We start from the raw sequence: 17,293 nt of genomic DNA, 5'->3' as shown, positions 1-17,293 counted from the left end.
CCGAAACGCGAGCACAATAGCACAAAGCGTCCGATCGCTTCAAGCTGAACTGTGTGAATGATTTCTTATTCGTTATATCTAATATTGTAATAAATATAAATTTGATTTTTCATTCGAAAACGAAAACTAAGTATTGTTGGAGGGGTAACAAACCGCCCCGGGTGTCACCCGGCCACGCTACGCCACTGCCGCTATGTGAGCCATATTTATTGATGTGATATTATGTATCATAAAATTCTATGAAATAAATAATAATAAATATCATATATAATTTCATTAATATATTTGCATCATATGAATAATGTAGTATTTAAATGTGCAAATGGGCCATGTAAAATTGCGATTCATCTTTTTCCGTGTGTGGGTGTGTGTGTGTGTGTTAGTTCATTTACGTTTTGTTTTTTTTTTTGAAAAAAATAATATATGAGTCGAATATTTAACTAAAGTCATTTATAGGAATATTATTTTCTAGCTCTCTTTCTCTGCCATATAAGAAATGAGATATTGTTATCTTTGTTTGCTGGTTATATGCACTTGCGTTGCAATGAATGATAAACTAAAGGAAGTTACTTCACTTTATTCTCGCGTATCTCACAATGGTTTATAAACTGTCTTAACAAGGGACATTCCTAAAATGAATACTTTCGCTTTCTCTGAACATAAATTTGTATGTTTTCAACAGTACTAATTAATAGGAAAATTTTCGCCGAAATAAACAACTTTTTCTCAGGTATGCTCGCGTGGCGACACGCTTATAACCTAACTCTATTTTGCTAAAAAAGGTTAAATATTTTCTCATTTAAAAATAGTAATAATTACTAATAAAAAATAAAATAATAATTACTCATTATCTTCCATCTGTACCACTGCTTCATAATTCTCGTTTTCGTGGAAGCTAACATCCGGTTCCAATGGAAGACCCTCATCATCATCTTCCAAACCGGTCGCATCTGTTCCATCCCCGAGCAATCCAAAATCTCCCCCAAAACTAGGTTGATTACCAAACACAGAATGATAACTAAAATCAAAATTTTCTCCACTATCACCAACTATTCCCGCAGCCATCTGATGTGGGTTAAAGTTATCCCACAAGGAATTGTTGTCATTACTACTGCTGTTCATCTGCATTCCGTAGTCACTGTAATCGATCCATTCGTTTCCATTTCCAGGATGAATGTTCCCGTTCCCGTTCCCGTTTCCATTTCCATTTCCGCTGTGTCCATCGTGCTCCATAATCTCTAGACGAGATCTCCTCGCTCGTCTCCTCCTTGGTTCCCCTTCCTGTCTTATATCGTGCACATGCTCACCTTTGACCTGATCAACCCGACCGTCTGCTCCCAAGTAAACCGCGGCATGACAACTTCGGATTGCCGAACATCGCCACACTTTTCTCCCATCTTTTCGCACATAATGCAGGAAATACCGACACTGCTGGAACACAAGCACATCGCGATTTTTCCAGTTTTTCACAATTTTGTAATCACGCGAACCGATGAGTGCTTTCCGTTTGGCCAGACTATTGTTCGCCGAAGCACTGTTGTAGTCCTCTGCCTTGTGGTTGTGCATCATATTGTTGGTTCGTATCACCTCTCCGGCCAGAGTAGTAAAGATGGATGCCTGACAGTTCATTTTGGCTTCGTAGTTTGAACAGCGCCAAAATGCCGTACGATCTTCGACATTCTTCGAAACGAATTTATAATGGTATCCATGATGAACGATAAATTTAGGCAACTGTAAGGATGACGATGAGGAAGCGGGATCGATCGAATTGTTCCCGTCAATGCTCAAAGGATCAGGAGGCGGTACAATTTGAATCTCATCGTCCGATTTGTTGTCTCCGTCCTGGTCCATCATTGAGAGAGAGTGATTCATCAATCCGCCCATTATTGACGTCGTCCCATGAGTGTGCACTAGATCACGGCTAACGAGCAGGGTTTTGTTTGGTAGAAGGAAAACGGTGGCGCGACAACCTGAAATTGAAGAGGCAAAAAAAAATAAACTCACATTTCATTTTCTTACCAAGCAAACAACGCCAAATTAACCGGAAAACGGCAGATTTTGACGCGACCCGCTAGGATTTTTTTTGAAACTGTGTACAAATGCTGACAACTACCCGAAACCACTATTTTCACAATCATATAAAGTATTGAAATTAAATAATTTAAAAAATCATATCTCTATTTTTAGGAGTCCGACATCGCACTACTAAATGACAAAATTTGATGAATTGAGAGATTTTTCTAATTAAAATATATGTAAAAACACCGATGGGATGGTCTTTTGAGATATTGAGATTTTTAACATTGAATTCAATTTTTGTATAAGATTTTTTAACGGTGTATTTAAAAGGTATTTTTTTCTAAATAGTTTAATAATTTTTAAACTTTGCCGTACATAATATTTTGATCAGACACCTTGAAATCAATGTTTCTGCATACGCCCTTAAAGAACCAGGCAGAATAAAAATTGGTCATATGATAATGAAATTTTCATTCCTCGTCAATTGCTTGCCGGAGCTGGATGTGGTTTTTGGCTTCTTTGTTACAAGCATTGTTTCGAAGTTTTTTTATCCCCTTCGAGTTTTTTTTGCTCTTTAATGAGTTTCGGGGTGAAGTGCCTAAAGGAACCGAAAAAGAGGAAGCAGCCCCTGCAGTGATCTGGATCGGCGGCTGTTCAATAAGTGGAATAATGTATCTAAGGTCTAGAAAACCGAAAAAAAAACAATTTCTCGTATCTGAGAAGTTGACCGGTGTTGCAACTAGACGACACAATTAATCCTCTTGCTAAGCAGTAGAATAAGTTGAAATGTAAATACACAGTAAATATACGAATAGATTTAAGAATTGAGTGTGTTCATCAACATTGTTACAATCTCCTTATATCCCATTCTTTTTCTGAAAAAATATGTCACCCTTCTAAACTCGAGCCGACCGCGAGTAATAGGTTTTCTCCTTTACCAACTATAGAGTTGAGAAAACTGTTTGTATATAGTAATTGAAATGTTATCAAGAATTCGGTTCCTTGAAACTTGTCTGTAAAAATAAACGAACTAAAAAAAATAATGAAAGTTGTGATTTCGGGTAGTTACCAGCATATGTACAAGGTTTCGAAGAAAAAAAAAATCGGAGAGCGTCCGGTCAGCGACCGACCAATTTGGCCTAGAATTGCTCTACTGTATCCAACTAACCTGCCACAGAAGAACATCGGAAGACGATTTTGCCGTCCTTCCTTGAGTAGTCCAAATAGAACCGACTGTTCTGGTAGAGGATCACATCTCGACCCTTTGAGTTTTTTGTTAAAATATAGTCCGATGTTCCAATTTCCTCCTGAGGCATTTTAACCGTGGGAAGTTCCTCGGTGATCTGACCTCCGGCAACTTCCGGCCAAACAGCGGGTATTTCGTGATTGTGTTCATGATTTCTCATGCTCACCAACTCATAAGTGTCCTCTTTCGTGTGGAAGGAAACGGGACACTTGGTATCTAGCCTCATTGCACAGCGCCAATAAATGGTGCCTTCGCGTTTACGTGTCGCAAAGCGAAATCGATGCCCGTGGTGTGTTATATATCGATGGTACGGTGGAGTGTATGCAGTTGACGACACATCAGGCAATACACCACTCGTGTATACGTTATTTGGGTTGTCATTTGGCCTCATCCCACTAGAATCCAGTGAGCTGCTGAAACTTCGTCTAGGAGGCATATGGTTATGGTCAACCAGCTTGGCAAAGTTGATCGAACCGTCCGGGAATAGATGTACGGCACCACGACAAAGCCTATGAGAGGAACAGCGCCATACTTGGCCACCATTTTTCTTCTTGTAATCCACGAAGTATCGCCATCCGGTGTAAATAAGAATCTCTTTGTTTTTATAATTTTTTATGATTTTATAACCATTTGCACGAGCGACTTCTTCATTGCTGCTTGCGCTTACAACCGACTCGTTCAGCATCGGAAATTGACCGCTCTCAGCTACGGTTCTTTGTTGCCTAGCTGGTTGACCGTCGGCATTCTTTATAGGACTCGTTATCAGACTGTCTTTTGTGACATACTTTTCCAAATTCTCCGTCGGAGGATGAGTGTGGACGAAGTTTTTAGCCTCTGCAATAGTGTTGTCCGGCATCAGGAACGCACCTGCAGGACAATTACGAAACATTGTACATCTGTAGGAGCGTTTGCCGTTTTTGGATTCATACTGGAAGTAGTAGCGATACCCTTGATAAATAAGAAATTCCCTCTTTTGGCCACTTTTAACAAGTTGAAAGTCCGTTGAGCCCATGGGAGGCGTTGTTGGAGGTTTCTGCGAAGGTGTAATCATGCATATTATTGCGTTCTCCAACTGCACCAATGGATCCGGCGGATCGTGATTATGTGCTTGATCATTGAAATTAAGGAATTCAAATGTTGACTTCGTGTGCAACGAAGCTAAGCAGTTGTTGTCTTGTTTCATAACACATCTCCAATATAAGGTACCCTCGGGTCTAGCATGACAATACTTGTAATGATAATTGTCATAGACCGCCACTTTTGGAGGACGACTTTTTCGTCTCCCTCCTTCAGCCTCATCGTCATTAGCCGTATCTTCATCTTCGCTTAAATCTTCCTTCTTAACTCTTCTTTGTACCTTAATCCTTCCATCGGTTAATTGGCGTATAATATCACTGCACAGTCCATCATCCTCTTTGGAGACAGTACATTTCCAAATCTTGATACCATCGTTTTCTATTTTTAGCAGTTTAAATTTGTGCTCTTTATAGAGTAGACTCTGTGAACCATCTTCTTCCTTCAAGGTCGTGTATGCTCCTGTTTCCTCTATTGATTCTTCATCCAAAGAGGGACTGGAAGAATTTCCTTCCGCTACAGATGCCGAAGAATCATCAACAGTTTTTCTTGTGAGCTGCTCTGGCTGGGGTTGGATTTGCCCAGTGGATGCCACCTGCGGCTGCTGTTGTGGGCTCTGTGTCAACAGCTCCTGCATTTGGTGTGGCAAAATTACCTCGTGCTGCGAGTCGTCCTTTTCGGTGGGAGGATGAATGTGATTGATTTTGTCATTAGTTTTATAGAGGCGTCCTTTATAGCTGCAGATTTTGACTGGACACCCGTTAATACTACATGCCCAGTACCATTTGGGCAAGCCACTGCAGGATTTGTTGCGCCGCAGGAAACGATTCGCTTCGAAGATGAGATTATACGAATTGCAGCGTGCCTTGACAACTTTAAAATTAGTATAACCGCCGTCCTGTTGAAAAAAAAATAAAAGAAAAGTTTGAGTATTCATTCATAGTTTTGATTTCTATTTGGATTTTTAAACCTCATAATCTTTTTTGACTGTCGATTCCTTTAGTTGTGTTAAGAATAACTATTAGTAGTGCTGAAACGGATAGTAGTTTGGCTGGATACTGAATATCCATCAAGCTTCGATGGATAGCCGAATATTCGGTTCTTTATTTGAGAATACGAAAATGGGAAAAATCGCATGTGTGTATGAAGGAAATAAACATCTACGCAGCGTTTACATAAAAAAAAACAATTTTCACATAAAAATAATGGGCCTGATTCTCGAATACACTTCACGGTGGAAACGAAATAAACGGCACGCCATTGAACTACGTTTACGAGTTAGTGAAGTGTCGAAGATAATGATGAGTTTTCAGGCAGAATGAGCACTTTTCAAATAAAAAATCATTATCGAAAATTAACTTCTTCGTATCAAACTGGTGTTTAATGTGAGTGGAAAACTTCATGTTTTCTTCATGTGGTATAATAATCTCATACAAAAATTTCATCTGAAGATAATTTGATTTTATAATGATAAATTTAGTGGGAAACTAATCCCGCATCCAGATGTCGACACCGTACTGTTGTCATCGCGAATGCGTTTCATACCGTTTCCACCGTGAAGTGTATTCGTAGTGTATTCGAGAATCAGGCCCAATGGCTCTGATTCTCGAATACATTTCACGGTGGAAACAAAATAAACAGCACGCCATTGAACTACGTTTTACGAGTTAGTGAAGTGTCGAAGATAACGATGAGTTTTCAGGCAGAAAGAGCATTTTCCAAATAAAAAATCATTAATGAAAATTATCTTCTTCGTATCAAACTGGTATTCAATGTGAGTGGAAAAATTTGTTTTCTTCATGTGATATAATAATCTCACACAAAAATTTCATCTGGAGATAATATGATATTATATTGATAAATTTAGTGGGAAACTAATCTCGCATCCAGATGTCGACACCGGACCGTTGTCATCGCGAATGCGTTTCATACCGTTTCCACCGTGAAGTGTATTCGTAGTGTATTCGAGAATCAGGCCCCAGATGTCGATACCGTACCGTTGTCATCGCGGATACGTTTCTTTCCGTTTCCACCGTGAAGTGTATTCGAGAATCAGGGCCTGATTCTCGAATACACTACGAATACACTTCACGGTGGAAACGGTATGAAACGCATTCGCGATGACAACGGTACGGTGTCGACATCTGGATGCGAGATTAGTTTCCCACTAAATTTATCATTATAATATCAAATTATCTTCAGATGAAATTTTTGTGTGAGATTATTATATCACATGAAGAAAACAAAGTTTTCCACTCACATTGAATACCAGTTTGATACGAAGAAGTTAATTTTCATTTTTCATTTGAAAAGTGCTCATTCTGCCTGAAAACTCATCATTATCTTCGACACTTCATTAACTCGTAAAACGTAGTTCAATGGCGTGCCGTTTGTTTCGTTTCCACCGTGAAGTGTATTCGAGAATCAGGCCCTCAGGCCCGAATACACGAATACACGGAGGATTGCAGCAATTTCTCAATTTTTGTTGGTTAATTTTTGTTATTTGGATGGCTAGGACAATTATCAATAAACAAAATGATACGTCTTTCTTCAGTCACCATTCTTTCATCCAGTTTCAAAATCCATGCTTCAAACATCGCGCTCACCATCCACGCATTTTTGTTTGACACTCTCACCAATGACCAGACTTTCCAACTTATCCGATCCGTCCATATTATTGCCACATCAACTATGATTAGCTCTTTGGAATGTTTGCCCCCGTGACATTTATCGCTTTTGAAGTATTGAGTATTGGCTTATTGAGTAAGAATTTGAAAAACAAACCCGTTTCATTCATACTGAAAATGTCTTGTGGGCTATAGTCATTAATAGCGGTAAAGCATCGGATTTGAATTGCTCAACAGCAGCAGAAAAAAAAATCTAAATGTACCGACAGTCGAATCGCATCTGAATATGTGTCCAGGTTAAGTACCATGTTCCAATTTAAATTTTTCTCTGTAAAATATCCGAAAATTTATATTAGTTGTGCGTGAACAGATAACTAATCTTCACAAAACATAACTTAGACTATTTTCGTTCATAGTCATATACTAAGTTCAATTCTGCTAATTATTATAGCACTGTGAATGGAGTGGCATTGAAAATTTGTCGCAAAAGAGAATGATAAGTATGAGCGGTAATCTGTCGCTACAGGGAATGGTCGCTATAAAGAAATGTCGCAAAAAAGGAAAGAATTTCAATACGATTTTTAAGGGATCTTTGTACATGTCGTTATAAAGAGATTTGTAGATATAGAGAGCTTCGACTGTGCAGTGGCATGTTATATCGCAAGCGAGTAGACATTGTTTTTTTCTCCCGCTGCGAATAATCGTTGTTTACGTTTATATTGTTTATCGTTGTATTTCATTGTACGTGTAAACCTCACGGGGCACCACGCAGGCCGTAGAAGTGATTTTACCGTCGTTATTTGTGTCCGTATTGTCCATTTATTCGCCGCGAATGTCGTTTGTACCGGTGGCATTGTGAACAATTGTTTACGTCTAGTGATCCCCGATAATCGTTCGATTAATCGATTAATCGAATACTTCCTACAGAAATCGATTATTAATCGAACGAATACTGCACAACCAATAATCGAAGCGAACGAATAATTTACATCGATTAATCGATTCAAACCCAGAGCAAAAAAACCGTACAGCCACTGCAGTTTTATCCTGAAAATCAATAATTATCTTTGACGCTCTCCTAAACTCCTAAAAGAAGTTCAATGTCGTCGATGCGAGATGAGCTTCGTTTACGAGTTTAGGGGAGCGTAAAAAATAATAATTGATTTTCAGGCGTAATGAACACTTTTTTGATTCCAGATGGCTTTCTAATAAATGAAAAATATTAGTCTAACTAATTATTTCTCTCAGTGTGACGATTAATCGATTAATCGATTATTTGGATCGATTAATCGTATCGAATAAGAAACTGCTTAAAAGTATTCGATTAGTGGATGAACGATTAATTTCAAAAATCGGGGATCACTATTTACGTCTGTTGTGTATCTAGCGCCGGTGCGGTTACAGTGCCGCACACAAGTTTTTGGACGTTTCGTTTGTGTTAACTTGTTTTGTGGATAAATTGTATTATTTTTTAATTGTGTAAAATAAACAATTTTATTGCTCTTTGTGGTCATAGAAGCCGTACCGGTCGTAGGGTAGGGGTCAGGCTTCCCCCGTAGTGCGCGCTAACGAAAACATCTAATGGTGTCTGCCAGAGTTTAAGTAGCCGTTGGGCCGCCGCCATGGTGGAAACCACCGCAAGATTGGAGGCAGTTATTCGGGGGCATTACTACCAAGATATATGGATCCGACTGGTGAACACGGTGAGCTTATCATATTGCGTATTACTGGTGTAGGCGATGACGGTAAAGATAAAGACCTCCCCCCGCTCCCTTTCTCATTCGCAAGTCTGTTGAGAACTGTGTTGGCGAAATAGAGGGTGCCTTACCTGAGAGCAATGGTGCGGCTTATGCTCTTAAAGTTAGAAATAAAAAAAAGCGGAGGCTCTGTTACAATTGACACAACTTTCAGATGGAACAAACGTTAAGGTCACCTACCATAAACACTTGAACAGTACCAAGTGTGTGGTCAGCTGCGCACAGACAACAAATATGTCGGAGGAGGACATTGTGGACTACCTCAAAGATCAAAAAGTGACAGCGGCTAGAAGACTCAAGCGGCGGACCGGTCCAGACACGGTATAAAACATCCCTGTGTTAATCCTGACCTGAAATGGCACATGTACACCTGAATTTATTTATTTCGGATATCTTCGAGTCAGAACAAGGCCGTATTACCCGTCGCACCCACAAAAACAAGGTGCAGACAAAACACGCCAACCTGTGGAAATTGTTCCGTTAACCATGTGATCCCGGCTGAAAGTCCCAAATGTCAGCAGCCTTCGTTCTGCAGCCGATGCAAATCCGCAGACCACAACCTTGCATCCCGTTCCTGTCCGGAATACCGAAAGGAGAATACAATCCAAAAGATTAAAGTAGACCGGGACGTCGACTATAAAATGGCAAGATTGATCTTTGAGGCAGAAAATGGTCGGCCAGTAAGGTATGCCCAAGCTGTCAGAGATGACCGAGCTCCTGACCACACACCAAACAAGGAGGCAGCCCCGGATCGAAGGCTAAATGACCTGGTAAAAAAAATAGGCGAAAAAGACCATACCATCGCGAACATGGCCGCGTCAATGAAAGAAATATCTAAAGCCAGGTCATCATTGCCACAAACAAAAAGTGTTGAAACATCCGGGGTAACACAAGTCACTCATTCCAGCCACTCCTCCTTGATAAATACTCCTACATCCTCCCGACCGGTCAAATCCACTTTATCTCCAAAAACAGCTGCCTCTGTCTGCGCTGAAATTGGGGAACCCCCTTTCGACCTAATCATCGACTTGGCTATCGTATCTAGGACTGTCAGTTTTTTGTCGAAAACCAGCGGTAAGGGGGAGACCCACCTGACCGCCCTTAGCAACACGATCCTGCAGCGGGTGGTGCATTCCAACCTTCCCCCGGTGGCAAAACAATCCTGGTTTGGGGCGAACGATTGGAGGTTCCCAACGACTCTCATGGAGAACGGTATCAGGAACAACTTCCGAGCCGGGGTAAGCTCAGTCGGTCTGCCAGAACATTTCAAGGCCATCATAGCAGAAAAATACCGCCTCCACGAAATCAGGTATACGGACGGCTCAAAAGGCCCATCAGGAGTTGGATTTGGGGTAAGCGACGGTAATAACAGACTGATTTCCAGCAAAAAAAAGTGGCGGACATCTGCCAGGTCTTCTCGGCAGAAGTGGCCGGCATTTTAGAGGCAACCACAATCCCGTCCTCTAAGCCGCTGCTGGTCGTCTCCGATTCGGATTTGGTTGTTACTCCGGCGAGGTTTGGTAATGCTTTAAAATAATTGAACGGTGGCACAGTTCTTCATCGACATGGTGCATGAAATTCGGGTTGCAGTCGACCACCACAATATTTTCAACGTTCAACGGCGGAGGATGCGTTCGTTGTAGATTTTGACTCCCGAACGCAGCCCCGTTGTAAATTTTGAAACTACGTTCGATAGCTCATTTGCCAATAGCATTAATAGCTCCCTAGATCTTGATGTCATATGCGTGTTCCCCACCATTACTAAAAGGTTGTCGTTCGCATTGGTGATTACGAAAACTAAGATGGAATCTTGAGGGTTGCCAACAATAAATCTCAAAAATCAGGAAGAATGAAAATAAAAATCAGGAAAAAACAGGATGGCTCATACTGGTCCGGAAAGTTCGTGTCGATGACAAGATTATGATGTTTATAGGCAGACTTACATATACAATAGAACCTCGATTATTCGCGGAATAATCGTGCAAGATAACCGCGAATAACGAAAATCGCGGATAACTCAATAAAGGGCTAGCAATGAAGTACAAACACAAAAAATATATATTTTAGCATGAAAACTATGTTGTATCAATACAGATATCATTGAACTATCCATCTACATGGTCGTGTACACCAGGGGTTAAATATTGTGAAAGCAATGACCAAAACAAATGTGCATGAGCTTATCACTCTCTGAGAAATTCCGAGAAGGTCTATGGATTTATTATGGAACTCGCTGTGGTGAATAATTCACCATTCGCCACCACGGATCATCGGGGTTGCACTGTATTCAATTTTATTCTACACCAGCTGACCCGGCAAACGTTGTTCTGTCATATGAATGATTTCTAGAGAATATTTTGGTTGGTAAAAATAACAAATATATTTTAAATTTCAGAAAATGTCGTTTCCGAAAATTTTCAGTTGTCATGTTTGGTTGGAATTTGGTTAGTTGAAATATGTGTAATATTTTTATGCCAGAGGAGAAAGGGGTGTCTAACCATCATTTCTCATACCCAAAAAACCCTCACATGTCAAATTTATCTCCATTTATTTGATTAGTTCTTGAGTTATGCAAAAATATGTGTTTCATTTGTATAGCAAACTACCTCCCCTCCTTAGAGAGAGGGTAGGTGTCGAACCACCATAGAAACATTAGCTGGCTGTAGTGAGGTGTTTTATTTCATCAGGACAACGAATGTCTATAATGATTCGCCAGAGATTTCGGGAGCTTGATTGAAATGTTTAAATACATCCACCATATAGTCCGGACCTGGCACCGAGCGATTATCATCTTTTGCTCGCATTGCAAAACTTTCTGAGTGAAAAGAAATTGGGATCAAGAGAAGACTGTAAAAATCGATTGTTAGATTTTTCACCAACAAGGACCAAGACTTCTATGACAGAGGCATTATAAAGCTACCTTTAGAACAACAAATTTCACAAAAAAACAGTCCATTTCCTAAATCGGATAACCCGAAGCATATTTGAAAAAAGTTTGAATTTCACGCATTATTTCTTACCCCTAAATAAGATTTTGCATTCTTATTATTTTGTTCTACAATCTTTCACGCAGCTTAAAACTTCAATCTAACTAGAAGATGTTAGTTTCTTCGTATTTTTTCATGCTGATCATAGTTGAAGTTTTTGCTATTGAGAGAACTTTTCAGGAATCTCTTGAACACAATTCAATAATTTTTCGCAAAAACCTACAACATCACTACAATAAATTGTAGAGAAATCAATATTCATAATTTCTTCCAACTAATCGTCATACTTTGGAATGGATCTTTACTCACCTAATACGGAAAGCATATCATTAGCGATTGAATTGTTTATTTTTTTAAAATTTTAGTGTTATTTGATTCGAATATTAGAGGCGAATGAACTTCAAAGTTTAAAGCCTCTTAAAAACAAAGAAAGAAGAAGAAGATTCGAATATAGATATATTTACTATAATTTCACCATTAAAGATTCTATTGTCAATTTGACGAGCAAATGTATAAAATCTCATTATGTTGGCTTTGAATTCAAAAAATTTCTCTTGAGTAACAATACTCTCTGAAACGTATTCCTTCGTCATAGTGTTATTCCTGAAACTTAATATCATTATTATTTCTTAAATTCGTCAGATATTCTGATTTCATGAAATTATCCAGCGCTGTTTCGAAAAGCCTCGAATCTTTTATGCGTAGTGAAAATAATTCGGTATTTTCACTCTGGAAGAGCTTATTCAGTCGATTTCTAACGATCATACATTTTGATGAAAAGGTTAGGTAGGTTTGCACCACGAGAACCTAATTTAATGTGAGCATACATGCTATTATGACAGTTCTCATTTCCAACATTGTCAGGGAATCCTGTATATTTTTACGAATAATGTTCATTCTAATAAATTAAAAAGCATAAAAATCAGGAAAATCAGGATCATTTTTGAAAAATCAGGTAAAATTGAGTGTCTGTCAGGATATCGGGGAACGTGCCAAAAAGTCTGGAAAATCCTGAAAAATTAGGAAGGTTGACATCTCTGGGTACACTAGTTTCTTCGTTGAGGCACCTGGAACTGGTATACCCAACTTTTACCTCGAAAGTCCGGTTTGTCGCGAGGTTTTACACAAAGTGCAGCAGATTGCCGTCTGTCAATGTCTTTAGAACTAATAGTATGACACATCACCTATGTAGTGCGATGAAATACAAACAAAAAATAGAAAAAAAAATCAAAATGGCTGATAAATTCATCAAACATGTTCTTTTTCATACACCGCACAAAAAAAAATCGCGCAAAAACAGGTTTGACTATATCGAAATAAACTCAAGTATACATTTTAGATGCTCAATTTACTTACAATGGAAAAATTTGGATTAGGCGTCCCTGCGTTCATGATTAGATCTCGCAGTCCATCATCGAGGAACTTTTGTACTTTCCTCGTCTGCTCCAAGACATTTGTGGAGTACGGTTCAAATCGTGCGCCTAGGGATACCGATTGAGAGACTGGCATCCGCACGCCATTGCTCAAGCTTAGATGCTGCCGGTAGGCACTTTCGAATCCTTTCGGCTGCGGTATCGGAGATGACGTATGGAATGGATTGGGGTATTGGCTTGGTCGTGCGAGAAGCCTTTCCGTAGGGACTGTAGTGATGAATTTCTGAGGCCGTCCACGCTTACCGGTCAAATTCGAATAGTCAGTGATCTTCAGTGGCTTCAGTCCGGAAATGCCTGGTTGGGGGGAAAACTCTGTTGTTTTCCAGCCCCGTTCAAAAATAGCATTGCTAGTTTCGAAGCTGCTCTGCTCATTATTACTTCCATTCAATGAGGATTGATCTAGCTGCTTTTCGCCAATTTGCGTTTCTTGGGCGAGGAATTGGTCGGGATTAAAGTATCCATCGTCATCATCTTCCTCAACGATCTCTTGTTTAACCTGACAATTTTCTTTTGATTCTGGTTTATTGTCCGTTTCTTGTTCCAACTGTTTATCAAGTGTTTTCCTCACACTGTTTAGCACGCCAATAGGACGCACGGCAGCTGGTTCTGCAGTTAGGCCAAGCCCGGAAAAAAAGTTTGTTCGACGTTTTCTTAACAATTTGTCGTTTTCCACACATTTGATTTTGTACTTGAAGAAGGCTTCGATGTTGACGATACAGCTGGAGCATATTTTCGCATTATGATCATCCCGAAAACTTAGCTGGAAATAAAGAAAAGAACATTCCGTAAAATTCACGCACACACACCGAAAAACGAATTTCCTACAAAACTTTTAAGAGTCAATTAATTTTTTTTCTGTATTCAACGAATTCTGCCGTTTCCCTCACCACCCATATTCAATCATTTTCAAGTATTTATTACGAGAATGGAATGGGTCCGCCTCCCGTCCTCTATTCCATTGACACCCTCTCACACACAGTTATCTGCCCTTTCCACCCCCACCTCATTCTTTCTTGCTCGTTCGTAACCCTCCTAATCAATCCAATACATTTCTCGGTGCTAACCGAATGGTTGAGTACTCCAGTGATGCCAATTTGCATTTGAATTGCGCAATTCGGAAAGTATCATGCTTGTTTTTTAGCTCGAAAAATAATCACTACAATAATAGTGAGATAGTCGGAGCAGTAATTCATCCGTTCGTAATATTAACGGAGATTTCTAAGCGGTCAAGCAAGTTTTCTTGGGTTTCGTTGGTGCAACCGATCCGGAGACGGTTGAGAACTTCCTTCCCATGCTTTTATCTTGATCGAACCAGCAAAGAGGAGTGTTTTATGAAAATAGAGGTTTTTATGATAACGTTATTGTTTTCTACGATTGTCGGTTGATTTTTTGGAGGTCATATTTGCGAAGATCCTGATGTAGTGTTGTTCATTTCGGTGGTAGCGTTTACCGCCTGTACGTTCCATTGATTTCGACTTTTCCCTTTTTGGAGGACCTGACAGTCAAAAAATAATTCTCATCTCACAGTTCTGTGATCGACACTATTTGGATTGTTGAAAATTTGTGTTGAAAATGAGAACGTTTATCCGCAAGGGCTGTTGAGGTCTTGTGCTATTGGTAGATTGAATATTACCAAAAAATCGAAGGCTTTTGAGCAATTATGAGAATCCTTCGAAGATGCTTGTTCTAACTACTCAAGAACGCTTGTTGGCGTAGAGTACACATGAATACAGGAAGCTTGTTTACTCGATTTACTAACATCGGCTATAGATTGTTCCGTTATTAAATTCACATTAGACTTCTCATTGCTGGCAAAAAACGACCGGGAAAAGTACTCAAACATAATCATAATTATTAAACATAATTTAATTTTGTTTATATTGTATTTACGTAATTTCTCATGAACATGAAATTATTACATCATAAAATTACATCATAGTCGGAAATTAAATCTTACGCGTCGTGTAACGCTGAAAATGAGGATTTTGGAGAATTTGTAGCAACTAATATTGCATCAAGATTCAATTGATTAAAATTATAGATCGAAACTATATATGACCTTTTTAAAACGAGGGTTCTCGTCTGGTACTCCATCCACATTAATTATGGCTACTAGCTTGTTTATTCGTTGGTATCGAATAATCTCGAAATCAGGCAGCTCGCACACACTCGCACAATCGAGACCATGGGAAAATGCGTTCGAAGAACAAACTGCAACGTATATTGAAACATTGCAAAGAACTACTTCAGGATGATCTATTTTGCATCATCCTGCGATAACAGACGGAATAAGCTTATGTTTTCCAGTCATGACAAAATCATGATTCGGTAGATTAACGCGATATTCGAGATGCATTAAGACAGTATTCTAATCGAGAAATTTGAAAAAAAAATCAAAAAAATTTTCTTCACATTTCTGATGTTTAGGCCTTCAAGAATATACCATAGAAATAACGTTTTCGAAAATCCCATTATTTACCGAGTTAGTTCCATATCAGTGATGTGGTGCGCTGCACTTTGTTTATGGTGTTCTTCGCGCGTAGCAGAAATAAAGTTTCTCTGTGTTGAGTGTTGTTCCCATTTCAAATGCCCGAGAAAAGGCAATATTCTGAAGAAAGCCTAAATTATGAATGGATCAATATGATGACAGTAAACAGTAAAAATTCGAATTCCTTCATTCAAAAATGGTGATTTCTTAAACCGGACAAACCGTGATCATAATTTGTTTTAAGAGAAAATCGTTAAAAAGCATAGAAATTTGGATAATTTGAACGCTTTATGGTATTATTGGCAACTAGAGAATCGGAAATGTCGAATAAACCCAAACTTGTGTTGATTACACTTGATTTTCATGAAAAAAAAAATCGATTTGCATTAACTGGTTGCGTTAAAACTCCCTAAACCGGACAAACCAACATTTTTTACTATCCCACTTTATGTAACTCATATACATTTACTACATAACAAAATACTTCAAAGCTAAAAACCGTAAACGAATTTTCCTCTTCTATTAAAATTTGACACTTGCACAATGTTTCATGTGCGGTTCAATCTTACCCTTTTAATGGCAACACGGCTTCGAAAATTATACTGCTTTTTTAGTAGCGCAAGATTTTAATAAAACTTTTATGTTACCAGTGTAAGTTTTCCCATGAATTGCACATAAATACATACACACTGTTTGTTCATACCTACTACTACAGCGGTTGATATAAATCGATATTGAATAATTTGTGAAGAAAAAAAATAGTTTCAAGCATAATTTAGAAAACAGACATACAAAAGTCCACAGCGCATTTCATACTCTTGCTGAAATATAATAGCTTTTCGTGAAAACTCATAAACTTCCGGCCTCTCCTCACCGACGAAACATTTGTCCCTCTCACATACCCATACCGTGGATAACAACACTGGGGAATGGTGTATTTTCCATTAAAATGCTCTCCGCTTGGAGTTCCATCAGACCCCATCTCATTCGTTCCCTGCCTGGAGTGTGCCCTCTGTAAGTCTTACCGTTACGGTGGTACAGTCGAATATCTTGTGGAGCAGAGCCTTGTTCGGAATGCTGGCTGGTGGAAACAGCGGGCATAAATCATCAGATTTATTAAAGCACAGCCGACAAAACTGGCCTTCATTGTGCTCCGGACGCAAGTCGCCTTCGAACATCTCTTGTAGTTTTCAGGTTTCCACAACGTTCTGCGGCACTGAACGATCGGTGGTCTCCGCGACGGACAGTTGTTTAAGAGCACGGAATACCTCTACACTCGTTTGGCACCGAATATTTGCCAACTTCAGAACAAAATTTCTCGCGACGAAGAAACGACCGACGAGGAGGCAGTCATCTTTTCACTCCAACTTTGCTTTTTGACTTGACAATCGCTTCTCATACTGGCGATTGGTAACACATATCACGCACACAATTCCATCAATGTGTTGATCGATTGGTTGGTGCAAATGTGTATGAGAATCATCCGGAGAAGGAAAGTTTGTTGACATTTATCACAGACCACAGATGTGACGACAAGACAAAACTGTTTTTCACAAACCAATTTTTAATAATGAATTCTCGCGTAACTTTTGAAAAGGTCCAATGTAACATTTTCGCCAACTCGAGAAAAACGAAGTTGAAGACCCGAACATTATTTCGCGA

At 39.3% G+C, this 17,293-nt stretch overlaps 1 protein-coding gene across 1 annotated transcript; it reads right to left on the bottom strand.

Moving 5' to 3' along the window:
• Positions 1 to 245: 245 nt before the first annotated feature.
• LOC129761986 (uncharacterized) lies at positions 246 to 17,037 on the bottom strand. Its single transcript, XM_055759892.1, has 4 exons — positions 16,657 to 17,037; positions 13,067 to 13,903; positions 3,188 to 5,237; positions 246 to 1,970 (listed from the first exon to the last, which is right to left on the bottom strand). The coding sequence occupies exons 1-4, from the start codon at positions 16,807 to 16,809 to the stop codon at positions 841 to 843; spliced, it is 4,170 nt and encodes a 1,389-aa protein (XP_055615867.1). The 5' UTR covers positions 16,810 to 17,037; the 3' UTR covers positions 246 to 840.
• Positions 17,038 to 17,293: the final 256 nt, after the last annotated feature.

Source organism: Toxorhynchites rutilus, chromosome 1, assembly GCF_029784135.1.
Source record: "Toxorhynchites rutilus septentrionalis strain SRP chromosome 1, ASM2978413v1, whole genome shotgun sequence".
NCBI lineage: Eukaryota > Metazoa > Arthropoda > Insecta > Diptera > Culicidae > Toxorhynchites > Toxorhynchites rutilus.
Note: the sequence above shows the minus strand (reverse complement) of the source record. Positions and strands in the feature narration are given on the sequence as shown.